The sequence below is a fragment of the Thunnus maccoyii genome, chromosome 7, assembly GCF_910596095.1.
Source record: "Thunnus maccoyii chromosome 7, fThuMac1.1, whole genome shotgun sequence".
NCBI lineage: Eukaryota > Metazoa > Chordata > Actinopteri > Scombriformes > Scombridae > Thunnus > Thunnus maccoyii.
In genome coordinates this window covers 12,270,765-12,295,253 of record NC_056539.1, presented here as the reverse complement: position 1 = coordinate 12,295,253, position 24,489 = coordinate 12,270,765, and the positions used below count along the sequence as shown (strand labels likewise).

Here is a 24,489-nt window from a genome sequence, read left to right as displayed (position 1 = left end):
GGAGCTCTCCTGTCTGTCTCTTTGTAATTGGCTGCTGGTTAGTGCCAGGTCCCTAATTGGCTGAAGGTGAGTGTGTAGGTGCTCCTCCAGGGAATCTTGGTAATGAGGTGAGGAAAGCTTTCCTGCAGTCAAAACTCTGGCATAAGGCCATTAATTCACAATATCCTGCTGTCACAGAGTTATCTCCCTCCTTAAGTACGTGCACGTCTCAACCGCAACTCTTTAAACTTCCAAAGAATCTCTTCATATGACGGTGCACTTTGACTGAAACATCCTCTTAGCCCAAACACACTTTCTGCTTTGAGGCAATGTCTGCGCTGCTTTGTCAGTACGTCTATTGTTGACGTGGAGCCTTTGAAGAATGCAGGAGAGACAGGGGGGACGTGTGGGAGGCAGGGAGGGAGGGAGGATAAAACTTTGGCTGATATCTTTGAGTGTGAGAGAGGAAGTACAAAGGATGGATTACCGTAATTCTGCCTGAACAACAACAAGCGACTCAGCGTTTCCAAGAGAGAGTGAAGGGTAGATAAGAAGACCTGAAAACTTTTACCCCATCTTTCTTGTCTCTCTCCAAAGCGCCATGCAGAAAGTCCCGAGACACTTCCTCGTTCTCGTCCAGCCACTGGATGACAAACGGCTCAAACCACCTACGGAGAGCAGAAAAACAACATTGTTTATGTTTACAAACTATGGACCCAAAATTACACTAGAGGATGATTACTTTATTCCATTATTCTTATTTACTGAAGTGTATGTCTGAGTTTGCAAAACAGTGACAGGCGGGTTGCAACTCACGCAGGATATTCAGGCACTCTGCTCTTGAAGAAAGGCAGGTCTTTGCAGTACTCGTTGTACAGCCACTTGACCTTGAAGTGCAGGTTCATGTAATCTGCACTCTTGCACAAGCGATTTTTTTCATGTTCTGAGAAAAACGGTGAGAGCAGACAAATGCATAATCAGTTAAAAGCAAATTTCTCCCCAAGTATTTCAGATCTATTGTGCATAGAGACTTTCTGAATATAATCGATGGCTGTAGCCCAGCTCAAGACCATAACAAAAAGACAACAGATCACACCAAGAAATCAAATACTAATCAAACCTTTTAGGCTTTGCATAATTTAGAAAACAAGTTTTTTCTCCCTGACACTTTTTCAGTTTCTCACCAGGTTACCTGGTGATCTCAGTCATGACAAGACGAGATATAACATGTATGGATGGATGACAATTAAAACAGTCGAGTTCTCCTACTGTATTTATAATTAAACCAATAAAAACAGTAAAAGATCCATCCAACCCTCTTAATATCACAATGAAATGCAGCTCAACTGCTTCGTATTGTTTTGTGTGTCTGTGCCTTTGGTCATTAGTGAAAATACTATTTAAATCACCAAATGTCCATTTGCAGCTTTATTTCTCTTATGAGCAGAGGCTCCATATATCATTGATTTGCACTCACCCTCCATCGCATACTTCATATCCTGAGCAAACAGGTTCCACATCACTTCAGCACTGATTTTACCCACGTTGAGTTCCTGGGGAAATCTTGATGAAGAAGAGAAAGAGAAGAGCTCGTATGCACTTAGAGAGGAACGGTATATGAAACTGAGCAAGCAAATAACAGTCTGGAAGTGTAGTTTTAGGGGTAATAAGAGAAACTAGGGCACATTTAAAATGTCATTACTAAGAAATGTGATCAAATTTGTAGGTTTTAAGGTGAAAAAGAGAGAATATGTAGTTGTAAGAGGCTGATGAGAAACAAACAGGATTTTGGTGGAGAGTTAAGGGGGTACATACTGGTTTAGGCAGGGAGTGTAAGAGTTCTTGTCCTCCTCAATGATGGAGACAATAAGTGTGATGAGTTTGGACCAATAGTCCAGATTCTTGATGCTTGGTCCCTGCTCCTCTGGAGGCACTGCGCCCTGCTTGGCCTGGAAAAGCAGTGACATAACTCGAATCACAACAAAACTCTTTCCTAACCATCATACTATTAATTTTAGGCCATATAGCAAATATCAAACCATCAGTCACATACTGTACTTCTGAAACTTCTGAAAAGTAGTATAGTCCTATAATTTTGTGACCACATACAGTAGTACTTTTACTGCAAATTTTACTAGTGTTTTCCTATACAAGAGACACTAGATTGTGTTATTAATCTAACAACTCATACATAAACAACATTTGCTTCTCAAACAGCTTTAAACAGACTCAGAATGTCAACTGTCTGGACGACTTCTTTGAAATAGTTGAAGATGTGCTGGAGGAAAAAAAAGTAAACACTAAGCCAAACACCGCAGGGGTTGACAAGTGAAGAATGATCTTGCAGAGATTTCAACAAAATATAGCAACGTCCCTCAGGATGAAATGTTTTATTCAAAGGGAAAATGCTTATTTGAAATTCACGAGGGAGTCTGAATGCGGTTGGCGCTTTAATGAGGACTCAAAGCATGTTCTAGAAATCCCTGCTGAAATCTGGTACAGGAGTGATGGATGGAAGAGCCTGGCCTACCCAGACTGAGAGCATGACGGGGACTCACCACACACACAAATGCGCGTGCACACCCTAAGTGCCACAGTGCATTTTACACATCACTGAGGACAATACGTAAATCAAGCAAAGAGGGTGAACTACAGTAATAACATTCGAAAATCCTTTTGTTCAAAGGATATTTTTTCTTGCCAAGCAATCTGATTAGTCAAGGACCAGTAAAAGACACCTCTACTTATAATTACAATTCAGGAAGAAAACTACTAGCCAAGTTTTAACTGATTACAAAGTCAGCAATAAGTTTGGAGTGAGGCAGTGGTTTATGCAGCTTGTTTCTGCTGGTTTACATCACTTTCACACAGTTCTTTTAAAGAAACCTCAGCTCAAAACATTCATTGCAACAGTACAGAGAAACAGAGCAAGAAAGAGAGTGAACTAAATTATACCCAAAGAAGAAGAAAAGTACATCAGTCATTAGTCATGTGCTATAAATATATCCATGCTATTAAGCACTGCACAGACAATAGTGAGTGGAAAGTTATCAGGGCACCGTGAGCAACCAGAAACTAAATAGAAACTGAGCAACCACAACCTGGTCATTGAGACTGGACAACAGACAGTCTGTGTCAGTTCTGCAAACAACAACAGGTAAACACAGAGCAACGCTTCCTGCTACATAAGAACCAAGTTATTTGATATTTGATACACTTTGAGACCAAAACAAATTTGATTATTTACTTGGAGAAAAATTACTTTGCAATCGAAGCAAAATATGTCACAGTCTGTTGGGAAATCAGCACAACAACACACAAAACTGGACTGACCGCTTTTAAAATGTGCCACCTCTTTTTCATTTTTATATTATCTATATAATTCATTTGTTTGCAAAAAAAGTTTTATTATACTATATTATGTAGCCATTTGCTATTATTATATATATTATATACTTATTATTACACTGTAAACTTTACAAAACATATTTTTGCCGATACTGTGTTCAACTATGGTTATGCTAAGAAAGCAAATGTAAATTTGAAAATTTGGAGAGGGAGAAAGAGGGAAAGAGAGAGACAGACATTCACTCACAGACACTGGATTCATTGCTGCTTCTTACCGGGTCTGTCTGATACTCGCGGCTGTACAGCTCATGACAGTTATTAAAGATGTACTCGTAGGTGGAGTTGAGGCAGGCTTTGACACAATCCTTCACTACCTGACTGGCTCTGGGTGGAGACTGAAGCTCTTGGACCTGAACACACACACACACACACACACACACACACACACACACACACACACACACACACACACACACACACACACACACACACACACACACACACACACAGTTAAACTATGGTACTTGAGACTTGTCTTCAAGTTCAACTTGATCATAAAGTAATTATGCTATTTTCATGTAAAAATTCAATTCTAGATTAATCCTCATTAGTATTCTGGAGTCAAAACCTTTGAAAAAAAAAATTTCGACTCTTCTTATATGTGGAATACAGTGAAAAATGTCAGTCAAGAAAGAAAATCAAAAAAAGCTCTGAAGGATGAAAGAGGAAGGGGGCGATACCTTCATTCTGAAGAAGGTGATACTGGTGAGGAGGTCCACTGTGGACTTGAGGTCCTGCAGCCTCTCAGGACTGCTGGCTGGGAAATTGTTCTGCAGTCAGACAAAAAAAAAACCTACACAGTAAGCTCCAAAACATGATATAACATACATCCTTGTCCAATGTGTCTTTGTGTGTGCGCGGGCAAGATCCAGCATGGCCACGTAACCTGTCACCCTAATTAACATATTAGTCTGATTTGTTTTACTGTTTCTCACAAAGAGAGAGGTGAGGTGAAAGAGAAGTGCAAAAAAGAAAATACAGCAGAATTGTAGTTAGCAATGAGGGGAGGCGGGTCAATGTTGACATCATCAGATGTCATCTATTGTTAACATCTCAAAGATAATATATGAATGTATGCTCTGCTGCGATGACACAGTCTTTTGATGATGTACTTATATTTTATGTGAATGTATGTAATGTTCTGGAGGCATGCATAATGCACTCTTTCCCCTTTTGGGACAATAAAGTCCATTTTCTATCTGTCTATCTAAACCACTGAGGTGGAGAACAATCTTACCCTGTACATGGACAAGTCAATCCTCAGAGAGTTGTGCAGCTGGTCTAGTAGCTTCACAAATCGTTCTTTCTGTGGACATTACAAGATATGTGGAAACAGATACATATTAATTAACAATGTTTAACATGTAGAAGATGCAGCACCCTGGTAGCTGAATGGTTACTGCGCATGCCATATAACCGCCCTAACACAATCCCTCGCTCGATTCCAGCCAGTGACCTTTGTTGCATGTCGTACCCATCTCTCTCCCCTTGTTTCCTGTCTGCCAATTCACTATCCTCTAATCAATAAAGGCAAAAATGCCAAAAAATAAGCCATTTAGAAGAAATGATTGTATTGAGTTTTTTCAACATGTTTTATTGTTGGAGGACAGAGGAACATTTATTCAGCAGAAATGTCAGGTTTTAGCAAATAAATACAACTAAATATGATTCTATTCAATTAAGATAACTGTGGCACCAGTTGCATTTACTGATTCTGCCGAACATTTCTGCAGTGACTCACCCCAAAGTTAGAAGCAGCAAAGCGGTCGGAGGCAGAGACGTTGTTAGTTGCTTGGGTGGTGTGAGCGTAGTAGGCATTGATGTTGGCCAGCAGGGTACTCATTACTGCAGGCACACCTGGGCACATGTACTTAGATGACAGGCAGGCAAAGTGACTGCAAAAGAGGGACAAACATGTATGCAAACATTGGACACTAACAGTTTACAGAGTTAGATGCATAAAACACTCAACATTGCATGCAAATCACTGAGTCTCGTTTTAAAGAAGTGATATTCCGGAGGCAGGTTTTCAGACTGGAACATACGTCATGGCTTGGTAGATGGACTCCACTCCGTAACGCATGGCAAACTCATCAACAATTTCCTGGGGAGTCTCTTCAAAGTAGACTTTCCATGCATCATCCCCTTTGGCATCAGGGATCTTCACCACACCGTTGTTCTGGATATCTGTCACATAGTGGAAGAGGTTCTACCGAGAGGAAAACAAAAGAGGGTGAGAGCGAGGAGGAGGAGAGACAAAATAAAGTCTATAGGTTCAAAAGTGATTTAGAAGTGTTTAGGGATATATTATGTTTAGGGAGGCTGTAGAAAGTAGTAGCTATGACCTTTGTGATAGCTGATACAGAGTGTGTGTACATGGTTGTTTGAGTGTTCAAATGATTATACCTTAATTCTATCATTGAGGAACTTTGCTTAATATTAACACATCTATCTCAGTTTTAACCAAAGCTTATGATGATCAGTTATATGTTTCATATACAAAGTCTGAGCAGATTACAACCTCTCGATCTGTTTATCTTTAAACAGCTGTGCTACATAAAGAGCCATTAAACAACATTATGAGCCAACACAAGGTGCTGTCTTAGCTACTCGGCCATAAAACATAAATGCTGCTGTAAAACGTTGGGAGTCGGCTATGTGGTTTATGGCCTCTCGCATGGCAATAACAGTGCGGTCATTTCTCGGTTAAGGTTCGGCTAATATACTCTACTAAGTAATGGGCCGAGTAATGAGTCCGTGAGAGGCTGTGATTGGTCTACAATCAATCAGCAGAGTTTTCCGCAGAGAGCCAGAGTGGAAAGAAATGTCTCTGCAAAGCAAACTTCACGTAGTATTAACTTAAGTGTAATTTGGAATGGATCCATTATGGAACTTAACATCAGTCAAGTAAATTAATCTGTTTGGCTCATTGAGATGACTTGGTACAGAGACACAGACACACACATACACTCATACAGCAGTGTGTTATATTTCTAAAGTAAAAGTAGTGATGCAAAACATTCATAATTTTAATTTAAGAGCCCAATCTGACATTAGTGTGCAGTGTACATGTCCACATACAATATGCTATGTGGGTAAAGTATAACAATATTCTACAAAGAAACTAGTTACTGCAGCCTTGTAGGTAAACACACAAACACACACAAACTGAGCTTACTTCATGCAGACAGGTGTACTGAACGTGATACGGGGCGACCGTCTCCTCTCCTTTGATCTCTACATTAATGTGCATGCGGATAGCCCCAGACACAGCTGATTTGTCTGTACGCTTGTCTGTGAAGAGAACAAGACATACAGCAACAGTTACCAAACTTCCTGCTGAAAAAAAAATCTCAATCATAGAAGTTAAGTCAGTCAGAGCAATGAGGAGCTGTGGGAACAATGCAGTATAAATGACCTGGACTATAAACTCAAATGACACAGTGCGATGCAACTTACCCAGATTGTACCACACGTCCATTTCTCCGCTCAGAGTTCGGACCTCGATGATAGTTTGACCGAGGAAGTCGTCTGACTCCCGTTTGAACTTCTGCTTCACACGAGATTTGATGTCATCGTCCTCATCCCACACTCGCACCTTGATGCGGTCTGAGGAGTTGTGACATTCACTAAAGAGACCAGAGAGTCATCCACAGTTACCAGATATACTGTAGTAGTAACACTGACAGCTGGTCAAGAAATCCAGATGGATTACTATCAAGATTCATGAAATATCAAATGCTTTAAGCATAAACAAAGAAAAATAGCCATAAACAGATATAAACACATTTTATTTAATCAACAGAAAACAGATGTTTAACTGCACCACTGTGACAACTACAACCGAAAGGTTTAAAAGGACAGAAAATTAAGCAATAAAACTGATAATTGATTTATCGTTTGAGTCATTTATCAAGAAATAATGCCAAATATTTATTGGTTTCAGTATCTCAAATGTGCAGATTTGCTGTTTTTCTCTGTTTCATATCATTGAAAAATGAATATCTTTGGTTTTATTTGGTCAACAAGCACTTTGTCCCCCTTTAGCTCTGGGAATTTGGAAAGTTTCACTACTATTTGACATTTTATAGACTAAACAATTAATCATAATAATAAGCACATTAATTGATTATGAAAACAATCCTTATTTGCAGCAATAACTACCACAAATTCCACATACTCTTTCCAAGAGGTCTCAACTTACAAGTTGAATGTCTCTTCCCACACAGGGTTGAGGTTGCCGTAGATGGTTTTGGTCCTCTTTTTGGTCTTTCCCACCTGGACAGTGACATATGGATCACTGGAGCCGGTTTTATCCTTGGCTTGTAAACCCTGGGCACACAACACTAGGAAGAGGGAAAAGAGGGCCAAGCTGGTCAGTCAGAGTGTGTGTGTGTGCAAACAGATGCCTCTTAACTTATCTGACCCTCTGCTCTACTGCCCTACAAACGCCAGCTTGTCTCTTTTTATAGACACAAACACCTGACACATACCGTCTCCTCTGACTTTGATGTAAAAAGTGTTGGCCAGCTTCAATCAAAACTACCGAAGTGAATGGGACTCCCCTCTCACCTGTGATGCTGATCTTTGCCGACCATTTAGAGGTGCCATCGAGCACGCTCTGCTTGATCTGCTTCATTTGGGTGACATGAGTGGACTTGACGACAGTGAAGACTTCCTGAATGAGTTCGAAGATCTCAGGCTTGTTCCTCTCGCGGATCTTCATGCGGTCTTTAAGAACCATGATGATGTTCTGGGTTCGGTCCTCTGCGCCGTGTTTGGAGCTCTTCTCTGCTGCTCCTGGTTGACGGGAGAAAGATTTATATATGTAAGTGTGTAAAAGAATTTAGAAGAAGTTTGATATGACAGGGTTATAGCTGCTATGTAGTTATTTGTGATAACAATAATAGAACAGAGCTGATAAATGCATGGAGGACATATGTAATTCTGCAATATATTCAAAAGTTTTGAGGAGAATTCAATTTAGAATACAGTGAAACAGACAAAAATACTGTGCAGGTGATGAAAAAGTTGGCGATACTTCATGAATGAGAGGCGGACACATTTACAGAGCTTTAAAATGCTGAGTAAAAGAGAGAGAAAAGAGAGGCGAACGACAACAAAAGACAAATGGCTTTTAATATCCTCTCAAGGAAAACAAGGAGAATAAGAAAGTAGAAGTGAGGGAAGGAGGAGGAGGTCGACTCTGTGCTTGGCAATGACAAATAGCGATGAGAGGAAATAGATGGACTAGATAGTATACTGGTATTAATAATAAAAAAAACCCCAGAAAACATAACAAAGTCAGCAAATGGTTGTTCAGCCCCTGTGTGGGATCTTATTGGTTATATAAAGCCACATAAAGAAAAGTAAATTAATTAAAAAAAAAAAAATCACATTGACAGAAGTCATAAGGTTTTGTTTTTGTAATTCACTCTTGAATACTTAGTGTCATGTATATGTATGAAGTTTGAACCCATCATCATTTTTTTCATCGTCATTCTTTTATAAACGCTTAGGGGCTAAAACGGAAAACGTTTCTCTTACTTTGCAGACAATCGGCATTGAGTAGATCCTGGCACTTCTCGTGGCATTTGACTCCACACTCAGTACAGCGCATGCCCTGACGAGCAATGCCCCACAGCAGCCCCTCACACTCATAGCAGTAAGTGGGGGTGGTGGCTGTCCACACCTCAAAATTGTGCGGGGTGGTGCAGGAGATGGGATAAATGAGGGCCTGGAGGGTCTTCTTGTAGACGTGACTCTTCTACGAGGGAACGGAGGAGAGGAGTGCAGGGCAAGCAGAGTTAAAAGCTGCTCTACTTATGTAGAAATGATAGAAAAACTTTTGGCACAATGTGAGATAGATAGGTTTAATGTTGTTAACGAGTACTGACCAGTTCTTCGTTATGCAGGGTGCTGGACGTCAGGGCCGAGGTGATGCCAGCCTTCCTGGAGTTCTGAACCAAGGACTGAGTGACAGAAGAGATGAGGAGGGGTCAATATTTCTCAGCTCCCACCTCAATAACTTATTTTTAATTATCAAGAGAAATCTCAGTGCAGCATATGAGGCAGTGTGTTTTATTACAGTCTGTCTGGCAATGTTCCTCTGAGTAGTTACAGCAAACTAGAGGTGACAGCTGCAGAATCTAAAGTGCTTTGGTGGTGAGAAGAGAAAACTAGTATACCCTCACAACATGAATGTTTCTAGAGTAAATGGTGTAGGTGTTACTCACCATAGCCTGTGGCAGTGAAAGGAAGGGAGGAGGAAAAAGAGGTTTAAGATTAGAGAAAAGCCAATAAAGAGGCAGGAATTTCCACAGAAATGCAAAAGAGATATTGAGAAATTGATACATAATACTGTTATGTTCATGATTAATTTGACAAGATGGACATCCACAAGAAAATCACGGAAGGAAAAATCAACATGTCAACCTAAAACCAGCTGTAGAATTAAGCATCATTAAAACAGAGGAGGGGTGAAGTGATGCCACAGCTGCAAACAGACTCCTGACTTCTGATATGTGGGTGAAATAGCCTGCGTTCGCTGCTCATTCAGCCAGGACCCTGCCCTGTCCGACCAATTACCTGAGCCACTGTGACAAGTCATGAGTGTGTGTGCATGTGTGAAAGAGAGGGACAGAGTGAGGAAGAGAAACATGGGCACACCTGCCTGCGTCCGTCTCTCAGCACATAGCGGCTGTTACTGTGTAATGGCAGGATTTTATCCATGAAGACGGTCGTTGGAGCTAATTACTTGTGCGTGGTAATGCTTGGATTTGGTTTGATGAGGAAAATGCACCAAGCTTCCCTGAGCTCAATGCCTGGCAGTTGATATATAAAGACTATCCTATTTCCAGCCTTCCGCATAATGTGTTTTTGCTGAAAGGGTTTCATTTGTCTCTCTGAAAAGCTGAAACGTGATACTGTATGTTTCTGTCTATATTGTTGATCCTGTACAGATATTGAAAGACTCTGTAATGACTTGTATGTGTGAGTTACAGGTTTCTCCAGACAAAGATTTATACATTTCACCTCATCTTATCACTAATAAGGTGGTTTTCAGGGAGGCATGAGGAGGATGGCAGGGTGGGGAAATGAAAGGTCTGTATTATGACAGCATCTAGCAAGCATCAGTGCCGGTCAGAGGAAACCTCTGGCTTTGCTAGTGGCCCCTCAGCCCCTCAGCTTGCCCTGTCAGGATGTAACAGCTGGGAAATGTATTGTCTGTAAGCAGAGTGAGGCATAGTGCAAGTGGGCTAAAAGACAGAAAGGTAGAGGAATGGAATGAAGTAAAGAAAAGAACAATAAGGTAGATAGAGTAAGATAAGATGAGAAAGAAGAGCAGAGAGTCTGAAATGAAACAAAACAAGAGTAGCTTTAGTAGATGAGAGCGCTGACTGCTTAGCTGGGTGATAAATGGACTGGGGAGATGTGAGACACATAGTCAGGGGAATATAAGGAGATTAGAGCAGAAACTCACCAGATCTCTGACCAGAGGCATAGCTTTCCTCTTCCTGAGGTCTGGCATGCTGTCAATGCTATAAAGAGCACCACCCATCCTAGAGACCAAACATGAACACAGCATTATTTAACCTTTTTGTTTCAGCGACAGTTGTTAACTTGAACCTGGGCACAACAAATCAATTAGACGATAAATGTATCCAGACATTAAGGTCGTGGGCTTGCCTTTTGGTCAGTAAGTTATAGATTTTCAATGGCCGCAGTAGTAACAGCGTCATGGTTACTTACCCCGCTGATAAAAGCAGGGAGGCGATGCCAACACTCTCTCCTCGGGCCTGTGGAGAAAGAAAAAGATGAGATGGGAAAAGCAGGGAGAGACGAGCTGGGTGCCATTAGAGCAGTGGCCGGAAAAATGTCATATCGTCCTTTATATTTGGAACAACAAAATTGAGAGAAACGATATGTATGGTGTTGCTTCAGTGCTAATTCTTGGTGAGTTTCACTAGCAGCTGTTGCTTCAATGACTTCAAGTTTTCCCAGTATTGACAAACGAATAATACAACAGTGGTACAAGTGGGAGATAAAGAGAAAAAAAAGGGGGAGATGAGCAGAATGGTATAGCTGAGTTGCGTCTTTCTGAGTGAGTGTGGTGATTATTGAGATCAACAGAGGCTTCTGTGTGTTTGAGACTCATAGTAAAAGTAGATTACTGCCAGATGGCTATCCATGTAATATCTCTTCTAATTCTATCTGCTCTATTATTGAAAGACATGTTCTTTGTCTGCCTGCCTGTTCAAAGAATGACACTGATACTCACGTCAAACTGATGCACAAAAATAGTCATGATTGGTATAAACGCCAGGCTTTGAAAAGGACATTTAGCAGGCTTACAGCAGCTTCCTATGTGTTGCTTGGCTCTCCATAAATACCAATGAGCCATACAGGATACATACAATATAAATTAGGTTGATTAACACACTACTGGCCACACCCACCTGTGAGTCTGCTCCGGCCATGGGTAATCAGAACGGACTACATGCAAATCGCTACGAGGATGGCAAACAACTGAAAAGAAAATAATGAAATGGCAAAAACAATACAAGGGGTAAACAGAAACAATCAGATAAACACAAGACAATATAATCCACAGCAAAAAAAAAACAAACAAGAATTGGGAAAAACGGTGGACCATTCAAAGAAAAGCTGGAAAAAAACAGTAGGACATGCGGGAACTGATGCAACAAGTCAGTGAGCTCAAATAGTAGACTTATGAATTAAAGCAGAGCAACAACAGAGAAAACATATTACCCACTCTTATTCACCTGGCATGAAGGCACAGATTATGCAAATGCTGTGTGCACAGAGATACACACACACACACACACACATAGGCCGTACCTCTTGCAGCTGTAGTCGTACTCTGCTGAAAAGTCGAAGCCAGTTGGCTTTAGCTCTGGCAGGACCGGGTTCCATGATTTCCCTCTTTGGGAAGCTGAAAGAAGGGTGCAGGATGAAACAAGAATAATAATTATATGTACTTTAACATACTGAATATACAGTAATGGACTAATACGGCAGAAAACACATTAATGGAACTGTGATGAACATAGAAACTGGTCTCATAAAAAGGTGTTAAAAAATGTAGATAATCACTTAAAAACTTTTAGTGGGTACAGAATGGCATGAGTTCATCTGAATGGGCCCTATATTTGTTTCTTTCTGCTTTTTACATCCCTCTTTTGGATATCTGATGACTTGGTCCCCATTGGTTGTTGTTTAATTATATACATGTATACACTGTATGTACTGTTACTTTAATAAAATACCTCCAGAGGATCATTGTACCAAACGTAGCTACCTAATAAATTGAGTGTTGGAAATGTGTAGAGGCTTATTTTTGATTTTCCTCTGAGTCAGACAGTGTATAAACAGTGTTCACCTTGGAACAGGAGGCTGCTCTGTTTTCTCTTCAGGAGCTGGAGGAATGCTCTCTGCTGCCGAAGGCTGCTCGGGTGGTCGGGGTTCCTCTGGCGGGACCTCAGATATTGGCTCAGGCTCCAGGGGCTTGGTATCCGGAGCTGGAACCTGTGATGTACTTGTTGGAGTGGATGTAGTGGTGGTAGACAGATCTGGTTGGGTGGGTGCAAAGGGAGGTTTGGTGGGTTCTGCACCAAAAGGGGGCAAGGTGGTGTCATCCTGTTTGACTGGAGGTAGACCAGGAGCAGTGCTGGGGGGCTGGAGCTGATCATGGGCTGGCCGCTGCTGATGCAGCGACGCCTGTTTCTCCAGCGGTGGCCTGCTGGAGGTCAGAGTGTCAGAGGGGGGCATCAGAGTGGGGGCAGTGCTTGTGGGTGTGGGGGTGTAGGGCGGCTCCTGGTCTTCACTGAGAGTGCCATCCAGTGGATACATATCTTCATCCTCCTCATATGGCATCTCCTCCTCATCTTCGTAGTTGTACTCTCCTTCCTCCCCGTACATGTCTCCATCCTCTTCGTCATATAGTGCCCTATCCTCCCCTCCATCTTTGAGGTAGCCTCCCTCGTCGCTGTAGACAGCTTGCTGGTCCTCACCATCCCAGCCTGGGGAATCCTCTTTGCCGTAGCTGACGGAGGAGTGGCAGGAGTGGTAGGAGTCGTTTTCATCGTAGAACTCTGAGCCTCGCAAGCTCTCGCCGTCCTCAGGAACAAACTCCTCACTGAGTTGAGAGCTGCCTCGACTCAATTCGCCCGATGAGGCATAACGACTGTCTGTGGGACTGAAGGGAGGGGGAGATACAGACACCTGTTACATAAACACACCCACATGAGTGTAAAAGCAAACTAGGGGGAGTTCCCAGACTTGCACAATAAGGAATTTGGCTCTCACAGTGACACTTAAGGAACTTGTGTTGGGGCCAGGGAGGGAAACAGCTAACCACTAGGAAAAGAGGACTGACTTTAAACCAATCAGGAAACTCAGAGCAGGGAGGATCAGACTAGTAATGCATCTATGTGACTGCAAGGGGATCATAATTTAGTAATGAAAAGAGTTAGTATGGATACTAGTCCACACACACAAATTAATACAGAAACATACAAAAGCACACATGATTGCAAAAACAGAAGAACACCTATTTCATAAATCTAAGATATAAATAGGCCTAGTCAAATGAAAGAAAGTGAACCTGGAGAGGCTGAGGATGATTTATTGGCCTGACAGAACAAAAACAGTCTCCTTTTTTGCAGATAAATAAGTGAATAATATTTTAATCACAGTGATGAATGGGGCTTTTAGGCATTGAGACAGACCATGAGTCAGAGAGAGATTTGAGACATAAAAAAACAATTTCTCTCACACAAGGACACACACTCACACTTTATTGTTTCGTCTCTATTGATTATAGTCTTGTTGGTTCAATAATGCATGGTGCAGGGACAGTAAAGGGGAGATCTGTATAATGGCTATGGGCTGTGAGCCAGAGGGAATACACAAGTGTGAATGAATGGACACATAAACACCGAATCACGACAATCCTGTACTTTTGTGTTTGTCACCTATCTCGCAATCTATCTCTTTCAGCTGACACAAAGACACAGACAGTGACACATGCTTGCATAATGTTTGACTCAAAATACATGTCTGCTCCCACTCTTAGTAGAGAATTGAAAAAACATGATGAAATGAAGATGAAAATGAATGTAATCTGTCTTGCCCTCTCTGCTAGGGTCCCATTATTGGGCTGGCGGCCTCCTGCTGTCTTACAAGTGGAAATTAAATGAGTATAATTACCAAGTGTGGGACTCCCAGAATAAGACTGGGATTGTCTTAAAGTCTCACATACAGGATGAGGCTGTAATAACAGGCTGTCATGACAACATAGGCACACACACACACACACACACACACACACACACAGAGGCTTTTCCACGATCTCTGAACAACCAACCAACAATTAACCCCTCTGTCTCTGATTGTTACGAAACAACACACATAAACGCATGTAGTCAATCACTCACCCACACATATAAACAGAAAACTGCACAGAACTTACAAAAGTTTAACAAACTTCACCAGGACCACAGTAAAGATAGATGCAGGACCAGTAGTTTTTTTTTTTTTTATAGAAAATATATAATATACATATACAGAGATAGGGTAAGAGCACATGCATGCAAGCACAGCTAGCGAGGAGAACGGGACAATCCATCACTGACGTCACAGCGAGACGGAGTCACAGGCCGGAGCAGGAGGAAGAGGAGGAGGAGGAGGAGGAGTTGGAGAGGAGGTACATAGACCCACCTATCGGACAGTGAATGCCTACTGTCTAGAGAATACTGACGACTGGTGCGCCGGCTTGACCCTGAGCCTGAGTCGATATCGCTGCGCCCGTTGGTGGCCGAGTCTAAACTATCATAGCGTCTGGTAAGAGGAGCAGGGAGGGAGGTAGGGAGGAGGGGAGAGGTAGGAGAGGAGCATCAGTAGAGCTCAGTGCAAATCTTTCAAAAGAAAGCTCTAACCAAACTGAGCCTCTGCACTGCCCGGTTAAGCTTCTGCACAAAGACCTCTCACTGAAGGTGTGCACTTTATTTTTACTCAACCAAATCTAAACAAATGAAAAGATCAAACTTTCTGGTTCAGCTTTTCTGAGCAATGCATGAGTTTTGACGGTCTGCCGCCTTTTGAAAACATGTCCAGAAATACTGTTAAGTCCAGGAATTCATTCATTTTCTGCACAACAAGTTAGCACAGAAGAGATCACATGGGGTTTCTGATGCTCATACACTCGACATGCACACAAAGATGCAGACACACGCGCACGCAATCACACATGCACGCGCACAGAAAAGATAACCACAGAGGCCCACTTCATACACGACCTGTATACAAGAACTCTGAGCCCCAGCACGCTTGTATACACTGAGGCCAGGGTTATTCTCTAGAGGAGGAGAGCACAGTGGGACATGTTACCATGTACAACAAAGTGAACAAAACAAGGTCGCAGGGGCTGAGTTGTCTCAGGGCTATATGATAGGTGCACAGACACTCCAAAGGGAGTTATTCAAACTGTTTAAGATGGGGAGTGTGACATAATATTTTCAACAGTAAACAGTTTTGTTCCTCTTGTGTTTTTTTTTTTCTTCCTGCCTAACAAAAACAAAGCATTTCTCCCTGTTAGATCTGCTGATACATTTTGACAACCCCCCATGGTAATCTAATGGGTGCACATAAACAACTAGACTCAAGGAAAGGAAACCAAACTGCCTCAGTCTCAGTTGCGGTTAAGTAGTGTGTTTGCTACCTCATGGCTCTGTGGTCATAGTCCATCTCGTGGATCTCATCGTTGTAGGAGTGTCTGTAGTGATGGTGTCTCATGGGATACTGGTGCATGGAAGCGTTGGGCTGGGAAGTGGTGTAGTAGGGAGGTGGGATGCTGTTACTGGTCTCACTGCGGTAGTCGCTGTCCCTGTCGTCCACAGCGCTGTCTGGGTCCTCGTCTGTTCACACAAACACAGCGTGGGAGGGTGAGGCGAGAAGAGGATGATTGGTCAAGAATTGCACTTTGTAGTATTTGAAAATAATACAAATGTTTAAATGTTTCAGCCAACTAAGGTGGGATTTATGAGAATGAACTACTTTGGTGTGATTGTTCTAATGTTCTGATGGTTCCTGTGCATAGAAAAGTAAGAAAAACACATGCAAATAATATTTGACGTGAGGCAGAGAGAGTAAAAACACCTCCGATTCTATTTTATTGTGACTTTACTCAGTTTAATTTTAACAGCTTTACTTTAAAATCCATCAGGAGAAAATGAATACGAATTGAAAGGAATCAGGAAAAATTTGAGGGGAAAAAATAATCTATTTTCACGGCAACTGATGGTCTCTGAGGAAAACTACACAAGGAGATCATTACATTAAGTGAGACATGGACAATAAATACAGAATTACTCCAAGTCATTAGCAGAAGCACATGAAAGAAACTTACTTTGCTGATCTCCCCACAGACTCCAATTACCTGCAAGGAGATTAAGGAAAGGAGAAACCAAATTAGGTTTGGGCCACAAGTTAAACAAATAAGCAATCCAAAAGCCAGGTAAACAAACATGTAGAGATTTGTAGACCTGAGAAATTATTATCTGAAATGTGAACTATGTGACTTTATTAATGAAGTAGATAGCTGGTCTTGATGCTGCAAGATCAGAAAATACACACCTACTATATCATCTCTGCACACACACAAGCATCTGCAGATTTATACTATACACACTTAATCACCTGCTCCCTGTGTCATCATCACTAGAGAGATAGACAGACAGACAGACAGGCAGGCAGGCTGGGTGGTGTGTGTCTGACAACCCAGCCTATGTCAGTTCACATTCGTCACACATCTAGCACCTATAAGTCACTCTCATGCTCAGGCAGGCTGGCTCGCATGATTCGGCACATCAGCTTTTCTCCCTCCCCTCCTCCTTTCCTTTGCCACATCTATCAGCCTCATTTCAGCCTCCTGTCTACTTTCGTTCTCAATGAGTCAAGACGATGGAAGAGGGGGAGTGGGGGGGGAGAGAGGAAAAAACAGGAGGCATAAAAAGGACACAGCGGGACATAACACAGAAGGATGTGCACACAGGAGTGGCTGGTCTGATGACACTCACAGCACTGAGTGGTTGGCGCATGGAGTGGTCGCTCCTGTTCCTCTTGGTAGGCATACTGAGGATAAAAACACAACAACAGACACCTCAGAAAATAATATCCAGCACTTGTTTTGAGGCAAATTGATAAAAATATTGACCTTCTGCCATCAATGGCAGCCATAGGGCGTAATTACAGAGAATATGGAAAATGGATAGAGAGGGTGGGAGGAAAACAAAGAGGAGGAAAAGAGTTGAGAGAGAGAATATTATATGATTGTATTCTATACTACAGATTGAGAAAGATAGATGACAGATACTATAGTGTAGAGAGAGTGAAAGGAATATAATAAAGTCCTTACATCTTGGTCTCTCATGGCATTTAGTTGTTCAAGTTTCTTGGCCCAGTATCTCGCTTCTTCCTCTGGAATGTCTGCAGCACACAACACTCAACATCATACTCTTCACTGTACAAAAATTTTTAGACATTATAAACATATCTCCTATATATTTATAGATTTAACAGAGGAAGCACTATAGTAGTAGTACTAGCAGAAGGGGAAGCAGCATCAGCACTGATAGTAATAATGATAGTGGTAGAGACAGCAGTAGTTGTACTTTTTTAGTAGTAGTAATACTAGTAGCAGTAGGAATTGTTCTTTCTTATTTGTCAGATTTAATTGAAATACTGTATATCAAGAATTGAACATATATAAAAAGACAATATACAGAACAAAAAACATTTGTAGGATAAATTAAGCTGTGACGAAAGGTCAAACCTAGTGGCAGTTCAAAGCGGGTGTCGAGCAGCAGCCTGTGAAAGGTCGGGTCTTTGGTTCCACAAATCTCATTCTCAGCCATGATGACGTTGGAGTCCAGGGTCAACCATTGACCTGGACCGTCCTGGAAAATAAAGAGGAAGACAGGTATGACCAGGACAGTACTGACTGTCATTAGATCCCACATGCCGATTCCAATTCTGTGTGTATAAAGCCAACAAGCCTAAATGTGAAATCTGTTCTTGACTGCTATAAACAAATACTGGAACTAAAAAAATATGGAGCACTAGCTAACTTACGTCATCATTTTAGGCCCTGTGTAATATTCCTAATGTATATATAATCTATGACATTTCATCAGTATTATAAACATTTTGTGATTTCATTCAAATTTATGTTAGTTTTAATTTATTTGACAGAATAGTAACATATAAGTGGAATATTCATGACACACCCACCCTGAAACATAAAAAAATGTATAATCCTTTAATATTGCAAAAATATTCGGGACTTTGAATGTATCTGCTAAGTTTAGTGAGGTTTAACATGACTATATTGATATAATATATTGATAGTTATATTTTTTATATTGTTCCACTATTATTATTGTGTTTTGTGCCTTTATACGACTTTGCATTTGTTTTAATTTATCATATCATATAATAGCATACATTTTAATCTCAATAATGACTTTCTGACATTTTTCTCAGCATCATTCATAATATTATATGAACTGTCAGTTGTGTGCAGTCCAAGCTGAGCTGAGTGGGAAGAATATTCATAACGCATGCACATCAGGATCAACACACCCAGCAGGGTATTGAGAATCAAACATGAAACTAGACACCTAAAGCATTAAGAGTGGTCTAGCTTTCATAGTACTTGTGACACATTTGGATACAAGCATTCACCTAATAGTTCACATTAAGTTGTGATTTTTTTTGGTGCAATTTCTTTGTGCTTTACGGAGTTTATTGTTGAAACTAGTTCCTTTTTATGTAAAGCTTATGAAATGTAAAGCAATGAAACCTAAAGCAATGCTAAGGGACGTCAGAGCCAGAGAGAGAGATAGTGCACCTCATTTGACTGCCGTATGCTGCGCAGGGGGATCCATAAGGTGCCCACCATGGTGTCCCAGATCAGCCCTTTATTCCACACCTCAACTGTCAGGCCCAGATCCAACCGGTTTATTTCACTGTACAGCAGAAAGAGGCGGGGACAGAAAAAGAGAAATAAGATAGAGAAAGAGAGAAAAGACAAAATACAGAATGTGGAGACAGGGTTGTATGCAGACACCTCAAAGCACAGAGGATTTTTACCAGAAATACAGGCAATGCCATCAGGAGCTGCACTTAAATCTACTGATGGATATGCACTGTGATTCAATCTGCCGAGGGAAATGAGTCATTCAGCATGAAGATGGAAAGAGTAGGTGATTGTCAACTAGGCTGCCAGCAGGATATAAGAGGCAGCACAGATAGGACAACAGCAGAGTCTGTCTATATGTCTGTATGACAAACAACTGTGAACTCTACGCCTCCTTTTTTCATCAAGTAACAGTCATACACAGTACAATATAACTAAGGTCAGGACTAAGATTTGTAATATGACTACAAATCTGGAAGATTATCAGCTCACTTAGCATTTCTCATCATTGAACAGTACCTCTTCTCAGGCCCACTGGCTGTCTTAACTGAATCAAATCCTAATAATAGCCACAGCTTTGATATGAAAATGCATCTTTCTGTTTCCCTGGGAGCCGAGGAAGTAATCTGGCAAACGGCTGAATGGTGTGCTGCTTCATAAAAGGGAAAAGAGGAGAAGAGGAAACAAACAGGAGATGCAGCAGGGTGAAGGAGAGAGTGAGAAACTGAAAGAGAAGGGAAAGAAAACCTGTGCTTTACTTTTAATGTAGTTTAAAGTTGTAGTAGATAAAACATAAAAACAGTAGGATGGAGAGACAAGCCATTTTTTTTCATCAGGTTTTTTTTTCTACTGGGTCAACTCTCTGAAGTTATGAGGTGAAGGGAGCCCTGATGGATGTGGAGAAACCCTCTGGATTGGGTGTGTGTGAACTCTGCTGGAGCAGCTCAAACATCACAGGTGTTATGTCATCCCCTCACTGTTCAAAGGTTGAGAAAAATAAAAGGAAGCGAGAGGAAGAGGGCAAAAATAACTCCTTTTTAAAAATATAAATGTCACAGCTGACCCTGCTGTGTATGTGCTGAAGAATTGAGCCCCTGAGGTTTGAATTACAGTATGTACACTTGATTAAATGTCAGTATATTTACACTCTTTCCATATGTTAATGTGGACCACTGACTTGCATCTGTCAACTGATGTTGAGACTAGATTATTAGCTACAAACTAAAACGCTACTGTAACAGCAAAGCCAGAGCTGGCTGGAGGGGTGGAGGTGGGGATGGGTTGGGAGGGTAGAGTGAGAGGAAAAAGTGACAGAAGTGGAAGACAAGTGGGTGTAAAGAGTAGGGAATATAGCAAGAAATCAATATCCACTGTGCAGCAAATACTGTAAAGCAAAGACTGAAGACCCGATTAAGCAATTTTGTGCAGGCAGATTTACAGAAGAGGACAGGGGCTGAAGGGGGGAAAGTGAGAGAGGGCAAAAAGCACTCACAACATAAAGTCTTGCTCCCAGCACGGCTGACTGCCGCGCACAGCGATGGTTGTGCTCTTAACATTCTGCACCTTCAGGGTCACGTAAGTGTTAAATTTCTCTGTAAAATACAAACACTATTGGTTATGCTGCTGTGTGTGTTTATGTTAAGCAACCAAGACTTAGTAAAAATAAACAAGAAATGGACGGACCTCCACAGGATACAACTTACCTTGGGGTCCATCAAGCTTGCCTTTCTTCACTGCAAACAAACAGAAAACAAAAGTCACAAACAAGAAATCAGTGTACCTGTAGTGAAGTAAGTTACAATATTTGTGCATTACTTTACAAAAAATGAGTGAGTGAGGTGATAAAAATTATGCTTGTCCACCAACAGCCCATCAAGGATTTCACACTTCCTGCTGTACATATAACTCTCAGTGAGTCCACAATGGCTTTTCTCAGGCTTATGCTTATAGTGTCATGTGACTTTTGCCTACAGTCTAGTTAGGCCTTTGCCTGTAGCTAATGTGCATGAAAGTACGGTTGGATGGTCATTGACGGGAAACTGGCATTTTAGAGAGGATGGGGAAAGTGGGGGGGCAATGTGCCAGGATCTCAATATGAAAGACTGCATCCACTCAGCAGGAAGTGTCAGGATCTCTGAGTCACTCTTTGGAGGGGCAGAAAGACTGTTTCAGTAAGGTGTTGCCAGGGAGGAAAGTGACCACATACCGGATGCTTGTGTATGTATTCCTGCATGATTGACAACAGGGGGTGGTAGTTAAAAGACTGAGCAGCACTGATGTTTGTCTAACACAATGAGGCTCCGCTGAGGTGCCACTGCCAGCTCCTCCATGCAGGGACCTCTGGAGGTACCAGAATGACTTTTAAACCACAATGACGTCAAAAGCCTATTCATTATTCATTCAATCCTGCACCCTGCCGATGCTCAGCTTCCCTATGTTCAGCAGTAAGGTATTAATATTCAGAACTCTGGTTTTTAGTCACTGTCACTGATGTTGCATTTAAGGAAAGGTGTACAGAGATTAAGCAACATTTAAAATCTAATTGGGCCTCAACAACAAGCCGCTAAAACACTCTCTGAGCATGTGTGCTTGGCTGCAAGAAGAATGACTTTATAATGCATTACCTATCCAACTCTCTAAAACAGAGGGAACTAATGCTCCCTCTTATTCAATCAAGAAAACCCTAAAAAATGAGGGTTGTAAAAGTGATGCTGTTAGTAACAACCCAAATAGATTTGACAAAACACATTCTGATCCATTTTCTTAGTCAGTGACAGCAGAGCAGGCGTAAAAACCATTGTGGACAAATTGGCTTCTAAAAATAGCATCACCCCAGCAAACCCTTGGGATAATGCTTATCACTTAAATATCGCTTTGATTCATGAGGCAGGTGCCTGAGTAAGCGGTGTGGTAGAACATGTGCTTCTCACCCAACTTCAAAGCAAAATCCTCCTTTCCTGATATTTTTGCTGCTGACAAGGCAATCACGCCCGAGGGGTAAAGGAAGGTTCATTTCCATGAAAGCACTGAATATACAGGCGAGCAAATTACTAATTTCTTTGCTTTAAATAGTCAGTAAATGACAGATGCACCCTTGCAAACACTCTCGCTCTCTCCCATACACAGTCCTCTCCTCACCACCAGCCACTCTCTCTCTCTCCCTCTCACTCAATCACTCGCTCCTACAAGCTCCCCCTGCCATGTGGCAAGTATGCACGTGTGCTCCCTTTCTATCTCTTTCTCTCGTGCTCCATTAATCTCTCTGTGCAGCCGGATGCGGGCAGAGCGAGCTGCATCCCCAACACTAAAAATAACCACTTCAGTGTGACAGGAGTGGGGGGTGCCGGAAAGGCGGGTGGTTGGGGATGGGGGTGGGGTGGGGGTGCTTACAGCTCACAGGCATAAGACTAACCCAACATTGCTGCAGTTTTACAGCAAAGGGAAAGGAACAGGGTAAAAGTAGGTGTTACATATTTTAGGCAAACCCTCAACAGAAAATGCCGTGTCCCTGCCACAGCAATTATAAGATCTCATTTTCTCTTCCTTTGATGAGGAAAATTGGACAAATAAATTCTAGCTAAAGGGGCTTTTTATTTCCTGAGGTTTTCCCATCAAAAGAGAACTCACACTACCTAGCAATTATACTGACACCAGGAACGACAATATAAACCTGTCGCCAGGGAATGCAGTGAGGAAATTTCTCAAGATTGTGACAGAAAAAGAGAAATGACTCAAATGCACCATTAAGTCAAAAATGGTTACCAAGATGTTACAGCCTTTGCACATCCACTCTGCTGGATAAAACTCACACCTGCAGAGTACCTGGGGCAAGATATCAAAAGTAAGATTGATTTTTTTTGCAGTCTTCCTTAAGTATATTGACAGTATAGAGCCTAGGCATCATTATCCACAAATATCAATGCCCTTTTATCTACTGTATATGATTCCAACACAATTATTCTTTGCTGCTTACTATTTACAGACTCCCAGTAACCCTTGTCATTATTAAAGTAACACAGCAGTGTGTTTGAAATGCTAATATGAAAAAGAAAAAGCTAAGGACGGTTTGGTGCTAAATTATATTATTTCTGCAAAAATTGCCCCCTAATGATCCGAATACATAAGTAAATAGTCTTAATGAGAGAAGGTGACACTAATGAGGATGTCTCTCATGGCTGACTGTGTTATAAAGTTATAATGCGTGAACTGGCATCTCACTACAGGGGATGACAGTAATAGGTTAGTTGCCAGATCTGAATATGCTTATTCAGCTTCTGTGGCACAATCTATCTTATCATCTAACATCACAAGACATGGAAGTAGAGCACAGCTCTGACCATGCAATGCCAGTGCCAAAGTCTAATTTATGCTCAAAGTGAACAGCCATGCATTTCTGCATTCTCCTCACACCGACACATCATGAAAAAAATATGATATCAATATCAACTTAGCTGCAGGCCTGTAACAGAGTTTGTAGAAACCGACTAGAAAACGCCAGCAGAGACTTAAAATACTGTTGGGGTTGCTATGCCAACAAAGCTTCAGGACATAAAGGGACCACCAACGAGCTTGAATCTCAATCCTGACATCTGTGCAATCAGCTCCAGCACTGGTGTCAGCAAGATAGCAGCCTCTTCATAAACATGACTAGCTTGCTCCAACCTCTGCCTTAATTTGAAGAAGAAACTAGAGGGAATTTGCGATGTCATCTTCACTTTTATTCACTGTTCCCTGATTAATGAGGCAGCATATGTTAGTGTCCCAGAATAGGAAAATCTGCCCAAACTGGCCATAAAATTGTGTCCCTATGAGGCTTAAAAATAAAATAAATTAACTAGTCATATGTTCTTGAGAAGTTACAAGATCTGCAGACATGTTCGAACCCGTTTGTTTTGTTTCAGAATGACAGGAAAAGGCCAGATGATATGTCTTTTTTACTGGCCCCTTAAATCAACCTCACAACTGCATTTGTTTATTTGCCTTCATCAAATGACTGTATCTTCATCAGCCTGTCAGCTTTTTTTTTTACTGTGCTGGAACCATACTAGGACATGAATTTCAGTTTCAGGAGAACTGGCTGAGGCAGTGTAAAAAACCTTAAA

At 41.5% G+C, this 24,489-nt stretch overlaps 1 protein-coding gene across 1 annotated transcript in view; it reads right to left on the bottom strand.

Annotated features, from left to right (window-relative positions):
- unc13a (unc-13 homolog A (C. elegans)) overlaps window positions 1–24,489 on the bottom strand; it is a 42,467-nt gene that overhangs the window by 16,623 nt on the left and 1,355 nt on the right. The window contains exons 2-28 of the mRNA XM_042415737.1: window positions 21,091–21,120; window positions 20,880–20,979; window positions 19,319–19,436; window positions 18,242–18,365; window positions 17,825–17,895; window positions 17,487–17,541; window positions 16,817–16,846; window positions 16,130–16,325; window positions 12,791–13,606; window positions 12,250–12,343; window positions 11,140–11,186; window positions 10,871–10,949; window positions 9,285–9,359; window positions 8,935–9,154; window positions 7,960–8,187; window positions 7,592–7,733; window positions 6,847–7,016; window positions 6,566–6,681; window positions 5,433–5,596; window positions 5,129–5,282; window positions 4,625–4,693; window positions 4,068–4,157; window positions 3,603–3,737; window positions 1,795–1,928; window positions 1,457–1,542; window positions 796–922; window positions 551–647 (exon numbers count right to left, since the gene is read on the bottom strand). Coding sequence (XP_042271671.1) covers window positions 551–647; window positions 796–922; window positions 1,457–1,542; window positions 1,795–1,928; window positions 3,603–3,737; window positions 4,068–4,157; window positions 4,625–4,693; window positions 5,129–5,282; window positions 5,433–5,596; window positions 6,566–6,681; window positions 6,847–7,016; window positions 7,592–7,733; window positions 7,960–8,187; window positions 8,935–9,154; window positions 9,285–9,359; window positions 10,871–10,949; window positions 11,140–11,186; window positions 12,250–12,343; window positions 12,791–13,606; window positions 16,130–16,325; window positions 16,817–16,846; window positions 17,487–17,541; window positions 17,825–17,895; window positions 18,242–18,365; window positions 19,319–19,436; window positions 20,880–20,979; window positions 21,091–21,120 — 3,767 coding nt within the window. The remainder of the gene's footprint in view (window positions 1–550; window positions 648–795; window positions 923–1,456; window positions 1,543–1,794; window positions 1,929–3,602; window positions 3,738–4,067; window positions 4,158–4,624; window positions 4,694–5,128; window positions 5,283–5,432; window positions 5,597–6,565; window positions 6,682–6,846; window positions 7,017–7,591; window positions 7,734–7,959; window positions 8,188–8,934; window positions 9,155–9,284; window positions 9,360–10,870; window positions 10,950–11,139; window positions 11,187–12,249; window positions 12,344–12,790; window positions 13,607–16,129; window positions 16,326–16,816; window positions 16,847–17,486; window positions 17,542–17,824; window positions 17,896–18,241; window positions 18,366–19,318; window positions 19,437–20,879; window positions 20,980–21,090; window positions 21,121–24,489) is intronic.